This window comes from Phyllostomus discolor, chromosome 14 (genome assembly GCF_004126475.2).
Source record: "Phyllostomus discolor isolate MPI-MPIP mPhyDis1 chromosome 14, mPhyDis1.pri.v3, whole genome shotgun sequence".
Taxonomy (NCBI): Eukaryota; Metazoa; Chordata; class Mammalia; order Chiroptera; family Phyllostomidae; genus Phyllostomus; species Phyllostomus discolor.
In genome coordinates this window covers 32,414,991-32,436,399 of record NC_040916.2, presented here as the reverse complement: position 1 = coordinate 32,436,399, position 21,409 = coordinate 32,414,991, and the positions used below count along the sequence as shown (strand labels likewise).

Sequence of the window (21,409 nt, the reverse complement as noted above, 5' to 3'; positions counted from 1 at the left end):
GCTGTTGGTGCGACCCGAAATCTCTGTGGAATCCACCCCTTGGAACTGTACTCCCAGCCCCACGCCCCAGGACCGTGTCACGTCTCCACCAGGAGATGATGTCCCTAAGTCACCTCCTGGCTCTGATGTCGTGCTCCCCCTGCAATCCCCACTTGCCTACCCTGCATCATAAAAATGCCAACACAATCATTTGAGACATAACACTAATGATCTCACTGTTGTGCTTAAATTCCTTGAGGTACGAACAAGGTAAAATATCCAGGCACCTTTAGGGGGCCCAGAGCCCCGCATGTGGTCACCGTGAATACTTCCAGCCTGGTCTTCTCACGCGGACTCCACCGCCATTCGCCCTACCATTCGCCCTTCCTCGTAGAACTTCCCTACCCACCCGGTTTCCTGCCCTGAAGACAGGCTGTCATTTCTACACAGAAAAAAATCACCTTCCCGTCTGCAGACTGGAACTTCTAAAGTGGAAATTGTAACGATAATCACTTCGCCGGAATAGGAGAGCACCACACACTATTTAGGCCTTTACAAATGGTAGTTATGTTTATTTCCCACAACTAATAATCATTAGAATGAAAGCTTTTCTGTTTCAATGTGTGCCATTTAAACCTGCTCTAAAAAACAGCACATTATAGCTTTTATGTTGTTCATAAACATCATCGAATCATAAACATTCGCTATTGTTCTCTTTCAGCCTTTAGTGTGGTTATTTGCATCTCTGGGAAATTACAAGAAGCATTCCATTTATGCTGGGTTTTTATTTCTTCTTTTCTTTTTGGATTTGCAATTAAGAGCCTGGTTTCCTCTGACACTCAATCCTATATTCTTCCAAAGAGACGATTATTTTGTCAACTGACAGTTCCATTAATAAGTATAATTACTATCTGCCATGTTGCATCTTAAATTACCCAGTAATTGCATGAGTATTTGTTTTCAATTTTGGAAATTAAGCTCTTGAAAAGACACTCCCCTCCCTTGTGAAAGTCAGATATAGAGTTGCAGGTGTATTTCTAAACCATCAGATTTGTAAATCCACGTTGCTTTCTGTTATTGCCAAACTGTAATACTAAAATAAAATTCAGTCCTTTCTATGAGGACTATTACTTAATGCCAAGTTTAGTATATAAACTATTGTGCTTTTATCCTCATTGGTTTATCATATGACGTGATTATTGAAAGACAAAAATAAGTAACATCTGATTTTCTGGACACTTGGTTAAAAAATAAAAGTCCACTGAAGTCCTCTGGATATGATTTAAAGGGAAAACAACAGCCTGGGTCCCAGGTAATAGATGCAGGGAAGATTTGAGGACTATCTCAACACTGACCCCGGTTTAAGGCCGTTTTTGAGATTAGATGGGTCACACGTTTCTATAAACGTGTATCTCTTTCCACTTTATGGCAGCCATTTCTTCATTTCCCCTGCCTAAACTGTTTAAGAGAAATATATATCTTTGGCTGAAAATTCCAATGGCAAACAATTTCAGAATTCTCCTAAGGAATCAAAACAATAGGTTTTTTTTTCCTTTTTATAACAGTTTCCTTTTCATTCCATTTCCACTCAGCCATATTGCCCTTGATATCTCATCTCTGTATTTTTACTTTAAACCATATACGTGATACAAGACAACGGCCTCTGATTTATTCCATCCAGGAGCTGAGATTTGGATGTGGGCAATTTGCGGTATTCGCAAACAATATAATAAAGTTACCCGTAAGCTCCAGTGCAATGTATACATTTGCCAGCAAAATATATCTAATAAACAGGTCGTTCATTCAAGTTTACAGCTGAAGGAAACCTCGGAGAGCAGGGAGTCCAACCCCCTTGTATTGTAGAAAAGGGAAGAAAGAACTAGAATCCCAGGAACTTGGATGTCCCTGGCCAGTCACATGACTCACTACAAGAGAAGGAGACTCTCAGGCTCCCGGACTCCAATTCCGGGCTTTTTCCTGAAAGCACAGGCCCTCTCCCGAGACCACCTCCTGGTGTCAGGTGTCCTCGCCCGCCCAGAGCAAGCAGAGCTGAGCGCGTTTGCCAGGTGCCTGAGCATCCACTGGAAACACAGGCAGTTCCTGCGAGGGGAGCTCTTCTCCGCGGCTGTCTTCCCGGCCCGTCCACCTGCCAGGTGCCTGCTTCCCCCCCCCCCCCCCCCCCCCCCCCCCCCCGGCAGCAGCTGTGCATCTGTGGGATGCGCCTTAGAGGCCAGGGAGCTAATTTTAGGTTCCTATTTTTAAAAAAGTCTCTTCCTCTCCTCTCGGGAATTCTGTGCCGACTTCTGTTTTCGTGAGCGGCCTGTGCCTGGAGACACGTGTAGGTAGGAAGTCCGCCGTCTGAAATGTGTGAGCAAGCAGAGGCCTCCACCCGAAGGCGCATCTTTAATGAAGGGCAAAGAGCGGATTGCACTCCCGCGGGCCCCGCAGGAAGTGGGCTCTGCGGGTGCTCACGGCCTCCAGCGGGGTAGGGGCAGCCCAAGGTCCCCCCTCCCGCCCACCTCTGCTCTGAGGCTTACCACCCGAGCCCTTCCCGGAACGTCCCTGGGATGAGCATCTGGGAAGGGAGGCCAGGGCCGAGCAGGGCACCTCCCGTGAGTGCAGGCGGGCGGGCGGGGGCAGAGGTCCAGGGGCCCCTCCCGGGGACAACAGCTGGGGATGGATCTGCTTTCATGTGCAGAGGTGGCCGCTGCAGTCCCGCCCCCTGCCGCCGGCCCTGCCCCGGGAGCTCCCTCAGCCTCCAGGAAAACTCATTAGCTCCACCGCCATGAGCCCTCCACTGCTGAAGCTTGGCGCTGTGCTGAGCTCCTTGGCCATGATCTCTAACTGGATGTCCCAAATGCTCCCTTCCTGGGTAGGACTGAACGGCACGAGGCTGGCGGCGCCAGACACCTCAGTAAGTGACTCGGGTGGGTTGGCCATCTGGGGAAGTAGGTGCGTTAAACCAAGGGGCTTGGTTTTGTAAACTGCAAAGGCTCAGATTTTTGCTTCTCTGTGTGGTAACTTGAGGCATTTTTTAAAACATTACATCAAAAATAAATAAATAGACTTCCAAAGATATTACCTGTGAAAGGAAGTACTCATTAAATTCTTAATCATCAAAAGCTTTTATTTAACTATATTAACCTAAGGTTTGGAAGGATTCTTCAAGAAATCTGTTTTCTGAAATCTGTTTCCTAATTATTTTAATTCTTCTTTTAATGTCTGTAATACCCCTGTAACTGTTCCTATCCGGGCTCCTCTATCTAATCTAGTTGTGCTGCAGCAGGCTCTTCCTTGGAATTGAATTCCTGTGGCTCTTTGCAATTATTCAGTCAGAGAAAGCAACCTCTTTTAAACATGAATGAACAAAACTTGAGCGGTTTAAAGCCTGCCAGAAAGTCCCTAAGAAGCTACGAAACACCAAGAATAGATAACGCGCTTGACAAAAATCATCTCTCTTCACTGTTTAATTTTTTATACCGGCTTTTCCTATTACAAGTGTAACTCTTGTAGCCTTCCTTCCCGGAAAATGAGTAGTTTTTTAACCCTTGCCAAATTACAACAAAACCTCATCTGATAGTTTGAACAAGGCGTAGTGAGCAATATTCTAAAACTTTTCAAATGAAAACTGTTGGTTTTTCCGGTAGAGGTTTATAAATTCAAACAGAAGGACTAGCATAGAAAGACACTTTTCCTGCCATCAGATACAATGCACAGAAACAATTAGTACTTGCGGTCTTCACCTTTGTAGTTTATCTGATTTTGACCACAGGGTTTCCCCAGTGAATCAGAAAAAGCCAGATATTAAAAGGAAAGGAATGCTGTATTTTCAGACTCGCGTGCAGATCCTGATAAAATTAATCTATCCATCAATGTGTAATTAACTGAATAGACTTGGGTCAAGTTAATTACATAATTTCCCAGGTTCACCCAGCACTGAGGGCGCTAGCAGAGGACCCGGGAGGTGCAGGGGCACCCCCTCCCGCCGCAGGTTTTGGCTGCCCCTGAGTCACTTCAAAAAACTCCTCTGCATGGCTTGCATGAGGGTGGACAGATGGAAAAGAGATTTTCCATCCCTCCTGTGAGGAAAAGCAGACCGTGTCATCAATAAACAATGACAAAGCCGAGACACTCACAATGCTTCATATTTACTGAGATTTTCTCAATGTTCACACTTCCTCTATGTTCAAATGCCTGGCGGTTTGGAACGACTGAGTTGTTGAGTGAACTCTTTCGAAAAATGAATCTCAGCTAGGAAACCCAGGGCTGAGCTCTTTGGCAAACCTGGCACCTGGCTTCTGAGGTAGATATTCTGCGTGCAGGTAGAGTCTGGTTGGTTCTACTTCCTGTTGTTGCTGATGGAGAAGAACCAAGTTTCCAAAGTGACGCGTGATTCCTTTCAGACTTCGAGCTAGCTTGTCATTTTAAAGTAAACTTCTTTTCTTTGCTTTCTGGTTGGTGATCTGTTGGTTGGAGGATACGCAGCACTGCTCTGGTTTATGGAATGTGCTAACACAAACACATACTCGTTAGGGTGGAAAAAAAAAACCCGGAGAGTTCAGGAAAGTTCGCACCGTGGTATTTTCTGGAATGGGTGGAGAAACCAGGAGAAACCAGCAGCTCTTTTTTCCCTTTTGCATGCTGTGGAGAAGCGACATTCCTCACCGGTGAACAGTGTCTAAGACGGTGCTTCCCAACCTTAATTATTCACGACGATCGCTCACACTCTAGAATTCCCGTGGTGGAAAATGAATGACTCTGTATTTCCTAGATGAACATCATAAAATGTTAACACTGGAAAGGCTCTTAGGAACCATCCAAGCCAGTAATTTTCACACTGTTTTTGGCAGGAGTGCCCCCCTATTTTTTGAAATTAAATCTTACATAAGCATGCTGAATAAATAATAGTTGTGGCATGAAACTTGAAGTGGAAATCCAATCTGTAAAACAGGTCACTGGTCACACAAACAGTAAGTGATGGGAGGAGGCATTCACTGGGCCTTGGGCCTCTGCCCTCTGCCCCGGACATAATCAACCCCTGCCCCGGGCGAGGTACCCACACTCAAACCTCAGCACTCCCAGGAGCTGAGGTGCACATGTGACTGAACCCAACTGCCTCATCCTACGAGTGGGAAGGCAGACCCAAAATGTGTAGGTGACGGGACAGGTTTCTCCAGCTGGTTAAGGACAGGGCCAAGGGTGGAAGCAAGTCGCCCAAGGGCACTCCTGGCCGCCGCTGCTGGCTTCTCTCTGCCCTGCTCAGGTGGTTTCCTTGACCCTGGACTCCCATCTGCTTCTACTGAAGGGCGGGCAGTTCCTTCCCAGTAGGGGGCGCAATGAGGTCCAACCCTTCTGCTTTCTTACTCTGCGTTCTCATTCTGATCAGAGGGATGGATGAGCCCGCAATTGAGTGCACACACACACAGTAGGTCTTAAAACTGGATTCATGTGAGTTTATGACATGAATACGTGGCAAAAAGTGCAGATTTACACTAACAGAAACACAGCCGTTCTTTAGAAGCATAGTTTTAAAGGACCTGAAAAAAAATTCTAAGAATAAGAAAGACAAAATATTAACACATTGTACGCGGGAAACATATTTATATGTTTTACGTTGACTGGTAGTAGAGCGCAAGATAAAAACTACCCGCAAACAATGTGTTAATAATTAAAGGGGAATTCAATCTTTGTAAGGCAGGTGCCTCTGAAGCAGTGGTATAAAACTGGAAAACAATGTTTTCAACATTGTTTCAAATGTTGAAAAAAGTTTTGAAATTTCCAGGATGTTTTTATTAGTCAGTAGTTAAATCCAGCTCCTTATGAAGAGCTAAGCTCCCTCTTGTTTTCCTTAGAACCCTGAAACATCCCTTCATCCTCGTCTCGGGCCCAGTTTCCTTCCTTTCTTTCCCCCCTCTGACCCTTCCCTGCGCCCACCCGCCTCCGGAGCAGCTGGCTGGCTCCACCAAAGCTCAGGCTCCCCGGGATGCTTCTCACTTGTGCTGTGTAACTTGCCCTTGACACTGAGCTTCTCAGAAACCCCCCACACTGTGGACTGCACCCCAGACAGAATGTGGAGAAGAGCAACTGAACGGGGGGCCGTCAGCAGACCCCCAGTGTCTTCAGGAAACCCACCCGCTGAGGTGAGGCGAGACGACACCCAGCAGGGACTCGTGGGCAGAGCACCTTGCTTGTTACATCCTCAAAGGTCCAGCTGCCTTCTCTTCTGAGCTCCCCCCTCAGTGGGTGAGTCTGTTTTCGGGGCTGCGGAACAAGTGCGATCCCCGGATGCCAACTCTCAACGCTCTCCCAGCCTCTCGGCAGCAGCTCCCAGGGAAGGTGCCCAGCTTCTCTGTTTGGTGGGGACTGTTCTTCTTCCCCGTTTTGGGAAGGGGCAGCTTCAGGATGGAGAGCTGGGTGAGGGAACAGGATGGTGATCTTGAGAGCCACGGACAATGGGATCAGGGCCATTTAAAGAGACACTGAGACACCAGGGAGAAGGTGGATTTACTCCTGTTTCAATGCTGGAAGCAGAAGCAGGACCGAAAGGGCGGAGTGGCGGAGAGAAGCTCAGATTCAGCCCAGTTTCTCCACCGAGGAGAGGGGCTGGCTATGAAGCCGCGGTGGGCCTGGCACGCAGAGTTCAAGGGCAGACGCAGGAGAGGTGTCCTGGAGCGGAAAGAGCCAGGAGTCAAGTCTACGTCATTGCAATTTCCAGACTACAAGCGGAGGTAACCAACCAACCTCAATATGATGTCTTTGAGGGGTTTTCTCACAGTTGTTTTTTTTTTGTCTTAGAGACTTAGGGTTGTCTTGAGTGAAGAACACATATTTATACTTCAGGTCCAACCGGTCTCCTGAGAAACAGGAAGCCAGCAGCTAGGCCGCGACATCCTTGCTCACACGGCCTCCAGAAAGTAGCTTCTTCTGGCTCAGGCTGTCCACGTCTGCCCACGTGTCTCTGGCTGCCGTCCTGGCCTCTCTCCCCTCTCCGCGCTGAGGGCCATTAGCCTGCGAAACCACATTCCCCTCGGAGGCGGAACCTCGCCCCGGACCGAGCCTTTAGAAGGGGTTTCCATCACGTGGACGCCTCCGCTCTATGTTGAATAGGCTTCAGTAAATGGGTTCTTTCCTGCTTCCCTTTCCCCTGCCTGGCACACCACGCCCGGTACCAGAGCCCTTATTCCTGTTTGCCTGCCTGCCCTTTCAGGAAATGCCCAGACCCTCAACACAAAAGACCTGGCGATGTCCCACCCACCGATCTTGTTCTCTTCAAAGGATCAGAGCTCTGTCCCTCTGCCCCACCCTTCACCTGGGCCCTGATTCAGGGCTGTGACACCCTCCGCAGAAACACCCACTCGTGTCACCAGACATCACTGCGCCCCGAGTGTCCAGCGGCCCCTGTCTCCTCACTGTTTGGAGAATGCCGTCCACCACCTGCAGGCATCTGCTCTGGGGCACAGCGTTTCTGGACGACCGGCAAGTGGACACAGACCATCGGCCGGCATTGATCTGCAGAGGATGAACGGGATGGGCTGGACGCTGGAGAAAACCGGTCTAAGTCCCATGTGGGACGTTGATGGAATGGATGGCTTGGGGGGAAAATGACTCATGCTTTTGAACTTCAGTTTCCTGATAAGAAAAGCAAGATACTGTCTATTTCTAATCTATTTCTAAGGGTAGTTGGTTCAAAAGAAATGGGGCTAATATAAGACAGGAAATTTTCTAAACAGAAAAACCTACGGAAGTGCAAGCTGTTCTACTCATTTTTGCTTTGACCTTTTTGCTTCAGGATCCTTTTCCAGTGCAAAGCCCCTGAGATACTGGAATTACTCTAGCACAGTAGCTTTATATTTATAAAGCATAGTTTATGCAATTAAATTATAAGCCAAGAATGCAGACTGGAAATCCAATCATTAAATTGTCATTTCCTTCTCCTATTTAGAGTACTCTTAAATATTTCATGTGTTCTGTAGTATCAAGACCTGTTAAATAGTTCACTTAGTTCTAATTAACACAAAAGATTCAGAGGGACCACACCAGTGATCAGCGTGGTTAGCGGTGTTACCCATGGTAATGAACTACACCCCCTGCCCAGGTCCAAGGTGCAGGGCGTCACGACTGCTTGGGGAACGCCAGCGGGGTTTCCTCCTGACGCGGGGAGGAAAGGTCCAGGTAACCGGGGCGGTGCCCCGTGCCTGCCCGAACTCAGGCTCTGCCGGCACCAGCCCCAGCTCTGCGGATGAACCCCGTGACCTCCAAGCAAGTCCCCCACTGTGTCTGTCTCAGTTTCCTCGCCCATCAAATGGCCAGAATGCAACCCCTCGTCCAGGGGGCCACTGCAATACTCAAAGGCAATGCCGGTGAACTTCCGAGCCATGGCTAGAGCTCCGTGGATGTTTGCTGTTACCCCACGAGTTTTGCTGACCCCAAATACTTGTGCTTACAAGTTAAAATGGAAGCAAGTCTTGCCCGATCCCAGCTAACTCTTTCCTTCCACAGCAGGTCGAAGCAGAGACACTCGTAAAACTCCTTGGTTCACCACTAGCTCTGAAGCAGAGATTTATCTCAAAGCCCACGGGGCTGTCAGGCACTCAGTTCCTACATTAGCTTTTTTCTGTCTTGAGCTACATTTTTCTCGCCAGAGCTTTGCCTGGTTATAGCGGAGATCATTCACACTAACTCGGTAGTAGAGAAGGTCGTGACTCTCATCTGCCATTCTCCCTGGAAGACAACTGGAAGCGCACACAAGACTGAAGTCTTTCCTTTTGTGAAGCCGACACTTGGGGCGGGGCGGGGTGGGGGGGACAGGTGCTAAACGAACGTCAAACCCGATTCTCCTCTCCCTCCTCCCTCCTCCCAGACAGCACCGGCTGCCTGCCCTGCTGCGATAAGCTCCTCGCTTGTCAGCCAGCGCCGGGGAGGTGAGCACCGGTATTAATGCCCCCGGGTTTGAGAACTGCCGTTTGTGCTGCTGCTCAAGGGATGTGAATATTATGATGTGGTGGCCCCGGCTCCTTTGTCCAAAAGTTAAGTTTATTCTAGTGACAAGCCTTCATTTTCTGACATTTTCTTAAAATGGAAAAATTTTCTTAAAATGGAAAAATTTTCATTCTGTTGAGTAGAAAAACTGACTCCATGGAATTAGTAGTTTTAATTGACTTTATTGGAGTGGCATTGGTTAATAAAAATATATAGTTTTCAAGTATACGATTCTAAAATACATCACCTGTATACTGTATTGGGTGTTCCCCACCCCAATCAAGTCTCCCTCTGGCATCATTTACCCCTTTTACCCTCTTCGCCCTTCCCCACCGCCCCCTTGTAATCACACTCAAACACACACCCACGTGTGCGTACACATACACACACACACACACCTCATAGACACAGACAGCAGTATTTTTGGACATTTTTGAGATTTGTGTCCAATGTTAGGAGAAACCTACAGAACCTGTGTGTAGACATTCATCCCACTCTGTTACTAAAGTTCAACTTTTAATTATATCATCGAAACTACCCTGCTGTTTCCATCCCCGTTCTGTAGATAATGTGTTTGCATTTTTTCTTTAATAAAAAAAAAACAATCAGATTCAGTCTGACTGTAATAATGTATCATTCCAAGTACATCCTTCTATCCCAACCGGATATGCAGGTATAAACCCTAGGAGGAAGGGGTGCAGGGATGCAAAAGAAACGCTGATGAATCCACGCCCCGGGAACAGCGGCACAGAAGACTTCTGCGCACTCTCTTCTGCGCACTCTCCGAAAACCCAGTTGGTGGGAGGAGCCTACAACGACCGGCCGGGCCCCATTCGCTGCTCACTCCAGACCGGTGACGGGGACTGTGACACCTTTATGCGTTACCTGAGTGTGTAGTCTACAGCTTCCTCCGTGCGCGCTCACGGCTACTGTGGGAATGCCCACCACTGCCCCTAGGGACCGTGGCTGCAGCCCTGGAGGGGAAAGGGAACTTTTCTGTTCTGCGTGTGGGCTGCTGGTAGGCGAGGTCCTGCGGCGAACCCCAGAGACCGCAGGCCCTGGACTGGGGCAGGTCTGCGGAGAGAGACGTCAGCCTGGCTTGTCCTTTTACGGATCTGTGTCCAGCCGGTCTGCGGGCAAACCAGTCAGCCCGGTGTTTCTGGCCGCTTGGCAAGATTGCTCTGCCGGCCGCTGTCCACCTCCCGCTCCCGTCTGTCACCCCTCCACGGCCTCTGGCCTCCGGCCTGACTCACTGCACACCGTCTTTTCTAGACTAAGTCCGCCGTCCTCTTCTCCCAGTCACAAAAGAAACGTCTCTCTGTCTGCTGGTCCCGGGCACCGTCCCGGGGCAGCTGGAGGCTCTCGGGCCCCAGGTGCAGAAGCCAGCCGATGCTTGCGAGCAGGTGGCCTGCAGAGTCATCTGTCCCCGTGGGAAAGACAAGTCCAGTGCAAACTGGATGGTGTGTGCAGGTAACCTCTGTGAGGTGGTGGTTTTTCTGTCTCCGTGTGACTGGCCTGGATGCTCAGCAGCCCGCGGCTCAGCCGCAGCCCCGCGCGGTCCAGTAAGGAGGCCACGTGCCTGCCTCAGCCACGTGAAGAGGTGAAGACGTGGCCAGTCCAGACCAAGCTGCGCCCCAAGTGAAAATGCACGCTCAGTGTCACACGCTTAGTGCAAAAAAGGGAGACATGGAATGCAAAGTATCACGTGAATAATTTTTACATGGTAGCATGTTGAAATGAAAATATGTGGGATATATGGAGTTAAATAGCATACATTATTATAATCAATTTACCTGTTTCACTCTCCCTGTTTAAACTGGACTCCTAGAAAACTGTACACGACGCGTGGCTCTCACGGTGTCTCTGTTGGGAGGCACTGCTCTGCCGCACAGGCCGGCCTCACGCTCAGTGCTGCCCCTGCACGCTGTGTGCCCCCCCCGGCCGCCCACCGCAGGGTCATCACGCTCTCTCCTGCAAATGGGAACAACGAGGATCCCTGCTTCTCCCCACCCTCACCCCGGCAAGGCAATGAACGGGGGGCGCCCCTTGAAACAGGGCCTGGCCTTGACCGGGCCGCACTCCTGAGCCCTGGCAACCCCCGAGGGACACCCAGTGGACGGGCACATCGCCAGAACACTCAGGGCAGGACAGGTGGCCATGGGGTGCCCCAGGGCACCCCTAACAACAGCTCTTTGTACAGGAAGAGTGCAGCTCCCCATCCCTGCCCCTGGGAAATTACTAGACAAAAAGTGAGGCGACTTATCTTTGCTCTGGACAGAATGCATGTGAGAGTGTAGACAGGAAATACACACTCTATTTTCCAATATATCTGGGAGCTGGATATAAAAAAATTGTTGAAATAAGACATATGAAAGGCAACTAGCAATACTGGACAATACACAGGAAACACCTCATGAAATACAGACACTCCTTCCGAAGCGGTGGAAACCCCCAGGGCGGGGTCGGCTGGAGTTTTATAAAGCAGGAGAGGGAGAGGGAGAGGGAGAGGGAGAGGGAGAGGGAGAGGGAGAGGGAGAGGGAGAGGGAGAGGGAGTCACGTGCAAAGCAGGGCGCATGCTTTCAGGACACAGCCAGGCCGACCTAGTTGGAGAGCAGTTTCCTGCGGGAAGACACAGGAGGCAACGCTAACAACGGACAGGAGGCAGGCCAGTGGAGAGAGAATGCTGCTTGATGCCGGGGTCCCAGGGCGGTAGGGGGGCAACTGTGGAGGTCAGCGGCTCTGGGACTCTGCACCCTTCGCAGTGCGGGCCTCCTGACTTTGACCCTCTGTTCCCACAGGACACCTTTCCAGCCATATTAATAATTGGCCTTTCAATCTACGGGAAGCTCCTTGAGCTAAAGCTCTGCTTCAGAACGTCACACACAAATAATAATCAGAAAAATAGATGACTATTACCATTTACAGTTGAGAAAGCCAAGCTAAGAGATCTTCCGTAGAAAGCCTGGTCATGTGTGTCTAAGTGATTCTCGGATGCTCCGGGAGTTGCTTTACTGTGTCCGAATACAGCGAAGGCATTAGGGAGCGGAGTGGGGTCGATGGGTACCTACCAACACGGACCCCAAAGACAGACAGAATTGCTGCCGCTCCTGACCGCTGATCGGGAAGCCGGGCTGTCCCTGCTAACTGTTCACTCGCTTTCTTTTTAGTGTTAAAGAACAGAAACACAAAGGTTGGGGGGGGTGCGTGGTGATGGGCTTGACGTGACTCGGGGTGGGGAACACGCCAAGCAGTGTACAGACGCTGTGTTGTGGAACCGTGCACCCGAAACCTGCGCGCTTTGGTCAAACCAGTGGCATCCCAACAGATGCAATGACAGGAAGCCAAACTGGAATGATCAAAAAGATGCTTTGTTTCACATGCTCCAAAGCCACCTTCCCTTCATCCTGTAACGGGGTCTGTGTTCTGTGTGCTGCCGTTGCCCCCCGCAGACTCAGATCAGCCCCAAGGAAGGATGGCAGGTGTACAGCTCCGCACAGGACCCCGACGGGCGGTGCATCTGCACGGTGGTCGCTCCGGAGCAGAACCTGTGTTCCCGGGACGCCAAGAGCCGGCAGCTCCGCCAGCTGCTCGAAAAGGTAGGTGTCCCGGGCGTCCGATGGGCACACTCTCATTGCAGTCCACCACGGGAAGGGGGGGAAGGTGGTGGGGTGAGGGGGTGGGGATCAGCTCCTCCCAACATGCACCCTTCTCACATAAACACCCCCCTGCTGTATTCTATGTATGTGACTTGACTTTTTCCAAGCTTGTTTTCTTAAAACTGGCTCTCCATCATCTATATTAATATTCAGTGACTGTCTCCTTAAGAAAAGAGAGGGAAAAAAAAGCAGGAAGTCCTATTCCGAGGCCAGAAACCACGCCTCACCTCTCAGGATCACACCCGGCTCTTCGAGCTCAGACTTTAGTTCCCATTATCCAGCTTGCAAGGAGGTCAAAATAATGGCATGCGCTATTTGAGCTCTCAGGACCGATAATGAATAATTCCCAGTATCTAGCATCATTCTCTAAGTCATGCCTTAGAACATTAAGCTCTTCGATTTCACTCAATAGTATTCTCTCCATATAATTGACTTGAGCCGGGTCCCGAACAATCAGATGCAGAATGCCCTTGATGTAGTCTCTTTTCCAGACAAAAGTCAGCTCCTGAGAAGTTACTTATGTCTATAGTGTGGGGAGAACAACACAAAACAAGGCGATACATGGTTCTTTCGATGATTCTCATTCAGCCCTCATCTGGGTGGGGCTCTGAGTACCGCAGGGCAGCTGGGGTGGCCCCGCTGATGGGACGGCGACAGCATCGTGGCGTTTTCAACACCTTCGGGGATAATGAGATACATCTGGCAGCATGTGCTTTCAGGGGACGTCACCATCGGCAATTCACGCTCTGTCCTCTCCTTTCCGTGACCATCCACACAGTGATGGCATCGGGCGGGAACTTTTTCTGGAAAACTAAGAGAAGCTAGAAGGAGGAGAGCATCCATTCACCTGCTATGAACAGGGACACTCCGAGTTTCCGCAGTCTGCAGCCGGACAGTGGCCTCCCCCTCCACCCCGTGTGAAAATCAGGTCCCTCTGTGGGCGTGATCGGAAGTCTACTGATGCCTCAGATGTTAAAACACTTTTTCATGTTTTTATACAAAGATCAGTCTGTTTTTCCTCCTCCCCCCCTCAGAGCTATCATCATAGATTGATTCTCTCTTAAGTCTCTTTTTATGATAAGATCCCATTGCCCCTGCCCCTTCGGTATCTGTGCTCCAGACAAGAGCAAATGTCATTTCATTCAAATTGATGACCCTGGTTAATGTGCCTCTCGACTGCTAGAAATCACGACACGAGCTGTGATTCATCCTGGGTATTGTCTTCAGTCTTGTTCAGAGGCAGATTTTTTCCATCCAGTAAAATTACAAAGCTTTACTGTAACATAAAGTAGGAGTTTTTATCCCAATATGAAAAAAAAAATCTCAAATATATATGAAAGACAATGTGAAAACAATATGAAGAAAATATGAAAAAAATCTCAAACATATATAGAAAAAATCTCAAACTAAATAAACATTATTTAGTTACTAGGGAAATGCATGATATTGGTAAAAAATATTTACTCCCTTAATTCATTTTTGCTTTTCGATTAAAATGTGTTTCTCCCTCAAATGACTGATTTCTCAGTTCCAATCTTATTTTCCTTCTCTACTGAAAAGTATTTTGAAAACATTACATGTATCCAAGAGGCAGTTACTGTGCTTTTCATACCATCTCAGTAATGTTGCACCACACTGGAGACTTTTTGAGATGATGCTTTCTCAATGTAGGAATGACACTAAATTAATATAGATTTCACAGTCAGGTAATGCTGTGACCTAACTAAAGAAAGAAGGAGGAAACTTTCCTTAAAGTAATAAAATGCTAATTACACACTAGCTCCCATTGGAAACCCGAGTTAATCTTACCCAGTAGATATCTACTGAGGAATTACTCTGTGCCTGCTTCTGCCAAAGGCCTTGGGAATAAAGGATCCACGGAAGACATAGCTCCTGATCCCGTGGAGCCCGCGGGACGGCAGCCACTTCTCTGTCCCCACCCAACACGCCTGTGATACAATTAGTCTTCATATAAGCGAGACTGCAGTTCCCACGCCCGGACAAGGTAGGGCAGAACTACGGAGCAGCACAGCAGAAACAGAAACGGGGACATCGGACCTTCTCTAGGAAGGGGGGCAGAGGGGCTGCCGCCAGCCAGGGCGGGAGAATTCCCAGCTTGTCTGCAAGTCCCGGTTCCGAGGAGCATTGTCAATCATGTAAAGTCACCAAGTGGGCTGGCCTAAGCTCTGTGACTTTACTGGATGACAAAAATCTGTCTCTGAACAAACGATCCCTTCCTTATTTGTAAGTCATAATTTTTGCAATGAAAATAACTTTTTACTCATTGTATATGTTTATATATAATATGCATACGTATTTATATATGTATTACATATGCATAATACATGTGTATATCATACATATGCTATACATATGTATTAAAAATAAAGGGAATAACTAAAAATGTATGAAACAAAGTAAAAATCACCACTACCATATTTTTGGTGTCCATGATTCCATTTTTTTGTTTATGCAAAAGAATTCTTTGCAGAAGGATGTATACCTATTATGTGTACCAGGACCCCTTTCTACAATCGTATTACTTCTGACCCACACCTCATGCCGCCCCAGAAGCTAGTGTTAACAACCTAACACGTGCCCTTCTGCACCCGCCCTGCGTCTCCCCACGAGTGTCTGCTCGTCTGCTCCGTGTTCTCCTACATATGTGCAGGCATCGGTGTGTGTGGCGGAGAATTGGATTTGCAACATAAAAACCAAGTTATATCATTTTTTACATTTGCTTTTCTTATTTGCGTTTCTCATGGAAATCCCTCCATGTAAAGCATCGCTCCTCGAAATGCAACAGACAAAGGGATCCCTGGGGGGTCTCGATAACATGCAGGTTCTGGTTTCCGGAGGAGAAGCTGCCTGTAGGGGACGCTGCTGCCGGGAGGCGGCCCGGGTGGCTGCTCTGTGGACAGTTCTGGGAGTGGCACAGGCCCGGAGACCCATCTGGTCCTTTAAAATGGGGTACCAGCCTCCACTCCTCAGTTCCTTTAGTGGGCTTCCCATTAGAGGATTTCATTCATTGTACTGTCGGAATCTCGCTGCCGCGCCATTAGAGCGGCCTGTGCTCGTTTCCACGTGCTTTGCGGGTTGTCTGTCCCCTACTTCTAAGTAGCCTGGGGCGCTGTGGGCCTGGGGCGGTGCCATGAGCTTGTCCGGCATCCACTGCCCACCCACCAGACACCCCGCACAGACGCCGTTTCTCAGGCCCCTAAGATGGTGGGCTCTGCGGGGTAGGAGGTGTTTCGGCAGGTGTCTGGGGACCTGAGGACCAGCACCACCTGTCCTGGTCGACTCAGCCTCACCTCTGGGGGCCCCTCCGGGGCACCATGAAGTAATAACTGTCTGGAAGCGGATGTGTGCATGGTCTGCGAGGCATGAATTTCCATCATGCACCATCGCCACACATCACAGATTCTGAAGAAGTCAGAGTCAGTTCCTGCAGAAACAACTTATTTTGTAAGTTCTAACAGAACGGGGCATTGATAAGCTTACAAAGCCCTGGAATAAAAATTCTGGTTTTTTAAAATGCATTTTTCCGACATATGAAATTCTTATTTATATATGCAGTCATTTCTAATGCAAGGATGTCCATTTTATTATTTCCTGCCCGGGTATAATTTTCTCCGGCTGAATTCTTTGAATGTTTAATCATAAAGAATTGTCCTTCTAAAAATATGTCACGTGGAAATACGGTTGCGGACTTGGTATTTCGAGTTCTCTATGTTAATGCTGCTTTGGCTCTGCCAGTAGGAATCGTACCACCTGTACACAGACAATAACTGACAGCCCATGTTCTTGTTGAACAGGTTCAGAATATGTCCCAGTCTATCGAAGTCTTAAACCTGAGAACTCAGAGAGATTTCCAATATGTGCTAAAAATGGAAACCCAAATGAAAGGGCTGAAGGCCAAGTTCCGGCAGATTGAGGACGATCGCAAGACACTAATGACCAAGCATTTTCAGGTAGGCTTGACTTCTGCCATCTTTTCAATCCACACGAGACGCGGAGCGTGCAGAGCAGCAAGCACCGCGCTCAGCTAGAAATAACCGTGCGCGGGCCCGTGTGAGCAGGGGAAGGACGCCCTGGGAACGCCAATCACCTGTCCACTGAAACTTGACCCTGAGCTGGTGGGCAGGCACAGAGGAGTCGCCGTGAAAAGGAGTCTCATCCTCCCAGAGCTCAGTGGGGTTTCTGGATAGATTTGCACTTCAGTATTGAGGGCAAGGGGAAATCTAATGGAAAATTAATAATTAAATGTATCAGGGTTTTTTTTTCCCCCAGTGACTTTACGCTCTGCTAATATGAGAAATATTGAGAATATAAATAATTAAAAGAGGCAATAATACCATTATTAATAGCCAGAGGAAGAGGGTTGCTTCATGATTTGATACCCAAAAGTCTTTTTTTTTAGACTTTAAGTGGTTTGTTGGCAATTATTAAGAAACACTGAAAATGGAGAAATGGTGCTTTTAATCACGCAATGTGGAATTTTTTTAACTAGCGTTAGTGCCATAGGTTAAGACGAAATCCGACTATGAGAATGCCACCCCAACCTCTATTAAAAAGGAAGAGTCCCCCTTGCAAAAAGAGAGCACGTGGTTTACAAAGCACACTCCGGTTTCCTAAACGGAATGGCCTCGGCTTCCCCTGCCCGTGAGGCAGCGAGGCCCACTGCTGGAGGTCAGGGAGCGGTCCCGACTCAGGGTCTCGGCCACGCACCAGAAGCGCTTCCCACGCACACTCTTGGTGGCAGGATGCTGGCCAGGGACACGCAACAGGATCCCTGCAGAGCGCGCGTGACGGCGGCAGAGATCTCTGGCTCTGTCGTGTTCTTCCGTGGTGCTCGGGCGCCTGAGTAGAGACGTGTGAAAAACGGCGCACACTGAACCGCTTCTCAGTTTTACCCAAAAGGACAAGAGGGCTCGAGTGATGGGCGATGAGGTTTCATTGGAAGAAAGATGGACACAAGGCCAGGAGGTTAGGAAATTAGAACAAATTAAAGCCAAGTGTGGAAGGTACAGCAAACTCAAAGACCACTGGAAATCAGAGAAGAGTCGAGGATGCATGGGAGGCTGGCAAACGGGGAGGGTGTGAGGCTGAGGAGCAAATGAATTCATTTTCGCTGGCATTTACTGCGCACGTACTTCGTGCGAGGCAGGGCGGGCCCTCCGCTGCACACACAATGCCGCTAACAGGCAGGTAAAGATGAGAGTAAACAGGGGTGTAAACATTACTTAACAGCACAAAGGGAAGAGGGATTTTGTTCAATTTTGTTTAGGGCTCAGAAGAGTTGGGTTTGGCAGTATTCAAGAACACCATTTTGGACTGGTGCCCCTCCCTGCAAAAGAGGTGTATTAAACCCCAGAGGAGATCAAGAGAACCGAGAGGTTTTCCATGCCAATTCATCTTGCTCAGGGTGGGAGTGTGGACTGTGGGCAGCAACGTGAGCCCGACGAGGACCCCCAGCAGGACAGGAAGGGGGCAGCCCGTCACAGAGCACTCCCAGGAAGGGAGACGGGTACAGAGACATCGTCCGAGCTCAGGTGGGCAATGCCGAGCTCTGTGACACCAAGGGACAGCTTGGGGCGACCAGGGACACAGGATGGGTGACATAGGTGCATCCAGGCAAACTTCTGGGAGAAGACAGGAAAGCAGAAACAAAACGATACAAAGCTGAGAGACACACAAGGAAATAATCGGCCTGTTCCATAAGTTTGCCTGGCAACCGCTGGGCAACCAATAAGAAAATTTAATTTTCAGGCAGTGCCACGTGACAGGACGATTTTTAGTTTTCCTACTTTGTGTAATCCAAGCAGAGAGTGAAGTTGTATGTCCAAGTCCAAATAGCAATAGTTTGGATAACACTGTGTCTCTGAAGAGCTACAATTACTCAGCACAGAGCCCTGAGCACTTTAAGTGCATATTATGTTAACCGATGTAACCCTCGCCACCGTCCCATCAGTTAGGCGCTGTCTTTGCGCCCATCACGCAGATGAAGAGAGTGAGGCCCAGGGAAGCTGAGCCATGTCTGGGGTTGCTCATCTCAGGTGTGTCTGGACCCCCAAGCCCAGCTCCTGGGTCACACCCTCTACAGTCAGCGCCACGGCGCCTCTCCAAGTAGACCGCAGCTCTCTGAACGCTATTTAAGAATAATCAGATGATTGATACATGTTTTCTGAATGTATTTCCTCACTGAGTCCTCCGACCACGAGTCAGATTTTGCTCTAAGGCAGGGGGGTCAAACTCATTTTCACCAGGGACGCAGGTAGAGCTCCTGGCCCCTGGTCACGGAGTAGCTACATGCACCCAGTCCCAAAATTGCATCCGGCCCTTTGGAGGCAACTGCAAGGCTGATGTGGCCCCCGGTGACAATGGGTTTGACACCCCTGCTCTAAGGGCTGAGGTGCTGTCTTTGAGAAGAAATGGACCATCCTAAAAGTTTAACATGGAAAAATATTTTTAATTGGAAGGAAGTCCTCCTCTGGTATACCATTTTCACCTTATGAAAAAAGGTGAATGCATTAAGCAAAAAAAAAAAAAAGCATAGAAAACTTACAGATACAGATGATAGTCCCAAGATAACCGGGGGCGGGGGGAGCTCCAGGTGGAGGAGGGTAAAGGGGGATAAATGTGATGGAAGGAGACCTGACTCAGGGTGGTGAACACACAAGACAATATACAGGTGATGTGTTATAGATTTGCACACCTGGCCTATGTAACTCTATTAACCAATGTCACCCCAATAAGTTCGATGTAGAAAACACTAAGTAGGGTTATTCTTCTGTACTGTTTAAGATGATAAGTTTGTTCTAGTTATCATACGGGAGACTATCAGTCTTACACGAAGAGATGATGGTGGAACACGGCAGCCAAGTGCAGCCTCTGCTACCGGAGCAGCACAGTAGAACGCAAGATTCTAGCAGGGATTAGGAAACACGGATCTGTGACAGTCGATTTTAACCTTTTTAAACACTTGATATGCACATTGGCTGCATTTCCCATTGCTCTCTGACAAGTAACCTGAGTTTCAGAATTGACTGCCAATAATCAGATTATGAATTTTTGAAAAGGTCCAAAAATATCCATAACCTTTTTTTAGTTCAGGAGGAAAAAAAAAACTGCCACCAAAATTGTGACACTGTATTGTTCTCTTTTCAATATTCCCATAGTACACCCTAACACTCTTCATGGAAACAGTTGCTATAGGTAACGTGCGGCCGACGGTACCCACAGCGCTAACTCTCCTCCTTGTGACCCTAACGAAGCGGGTGTGCCCTCCACCTGTTTACTCTCAGCTTTACCTGCCTGTTAGCAGCATTACATGTGCAGCAGAGGGCCCGCCTTGCCTTGCACGCACCACCCCAGGTGCTCACAGCCATAAGTCTATCTCAGGGGAGCCGCCAACGTGAGCCAAGCCCTGCGGTTCTGCCTTTTGACTGCAACGTTTATGAGCTTTCTCATGAACTCCGACTCTGTCTCCTCCCACTCCACACGGCCACACGGGCAAACCTGAAGAATTCCCGGCTCGCAGAGCTCACAGAGAGTAGAAAAGCCACCCCCCCTCCCCCCACCCGGAAACAAAAGCCCACTCATCAGGGCGGCGCTGGGAGCTGCTGCTACTTTGATGCGCTCACGGCAACAGCATCATCTCGGTGCCACTGCAGAAGGCCGTTTCCAGCCCCTTGCATTGGCTGGTGTGCGGCCTGGTTTCTCACAGCGCCTACGGCTTATTCCCGAATGGTCACAACTGTGACCGCTCCTTCCACCGATGAGATCATCTGCAGTAAACTCACCACTGAATCGAGTGCAGGGAATGCTTCCCCCCCCTGCCCCCACCAGCAAGCACAAGGAAAAGAGGAGGAGGTGATAGGTCTACAAGATGAACATGGAGCTGCAGGTGTGGCTCCGCCCCAGGTGTGTGGCTCTGTCCTGTGATGCTGGGAGGGAGGGAGGGAGGGACAGTGTCTCAGCAACACGCACGTCTTGCTGTCTAGACAAAAACCAACACACCAGTTTGTAATAACCACGCAGCAGGGCAGCTGTCTCTGCTCTGAAACCCGGGAGCACCTCGGTCCCCGAAAGGGTCAGTTTGCCACACGGGTAAGCCAGCCGCCTCACCTGCATAAACGGCTCTGAAATACCATCTCTGCTCAGGCAGAGGAAGCCAGAGTGGGGGCGGTCATTCAGAGTGGCCCACAGCAGCACGTGTTCCTTCGTGCTTAGAGGAGTGGTGCCGGGCCAATGGCGCTTGCTGCACCCAACCTCCCTGAGGACGCTCTGCTAAGGCGGGTTCTAAAGAGAGGGAGGGAGGCCCAGGCGGAACGGGAGGGCAGGGTGGGGGAAGGCCACCGATGGGAGGTTCCACTAGGGAAAAGCTGTGTTCCCAGATTTCCTGGGAGTCCCCCTCTAAAATGAATAATCGGTCAATGAATGATCAGGCGTAACTGAACAGGCACAGGACATTGGATCTATTTCTTTTTTTTAAAGATTTTATTTATTTATTTATTTTTAGAGAGGGAAGGGAGGGAGAAAGAGAGAGAGAGAAACATCAATGTGCGGTTGCTGGGGGCCGTGGCCTGCAACCCAGGCATGTGCCCTGACTGGGAATCGAACCTGCGATGCCTGGTTCTCAGCCCGAGCTCAATCCACTGAGCTACGCCAGCCAGGGCGGATCTATTTCTAATCATTCATACGTAGAAGGTGGACCCTCCCTCCACATCCTAACTAAAGGATGCACTGCAGACTTCCTGAAATGCTCCCAGAAACTGAGATGATACATACACGC

The 21,409-nt window shown here is 49.2% G+C and overlaps 1 protein-coding gene across 2 annotated transcripts in view; it reads left to right on the top strand.

Annotated features, from left to right (window-relative positions):
* The window catches only part of OLFM3 (olfactomedin 3), a 153,582-nt gene that overhangs the window by 113,803 nt on the left and 18,370 nt on the right, over positions 1-21,409 (top strand). The window contains exons 1-3 of one of the 2 annotated variants that reach the window (XM_028502884.2): positions 2,625-2,893; positions 12,409-12,555; positions 16,431-16,586. In XM_028502884.2, coding sequence (XP_028358685.1) covers positions 2,765-2,893; positions 12,409-12,555; positions 16,431-16,586 — 432 coding nt within the window. In that variant the 5' untranslated portion in view covers positions 2,625-2,764. Of the gene's footprint in view, positions 1-2,624; positions 2,894-12,408; positions 12,556-16,430; positions 16,587-21,409 lie in introns of those variants that run through there. The other variant, XM_028502885.2, reaches the window with a different exon arrangement.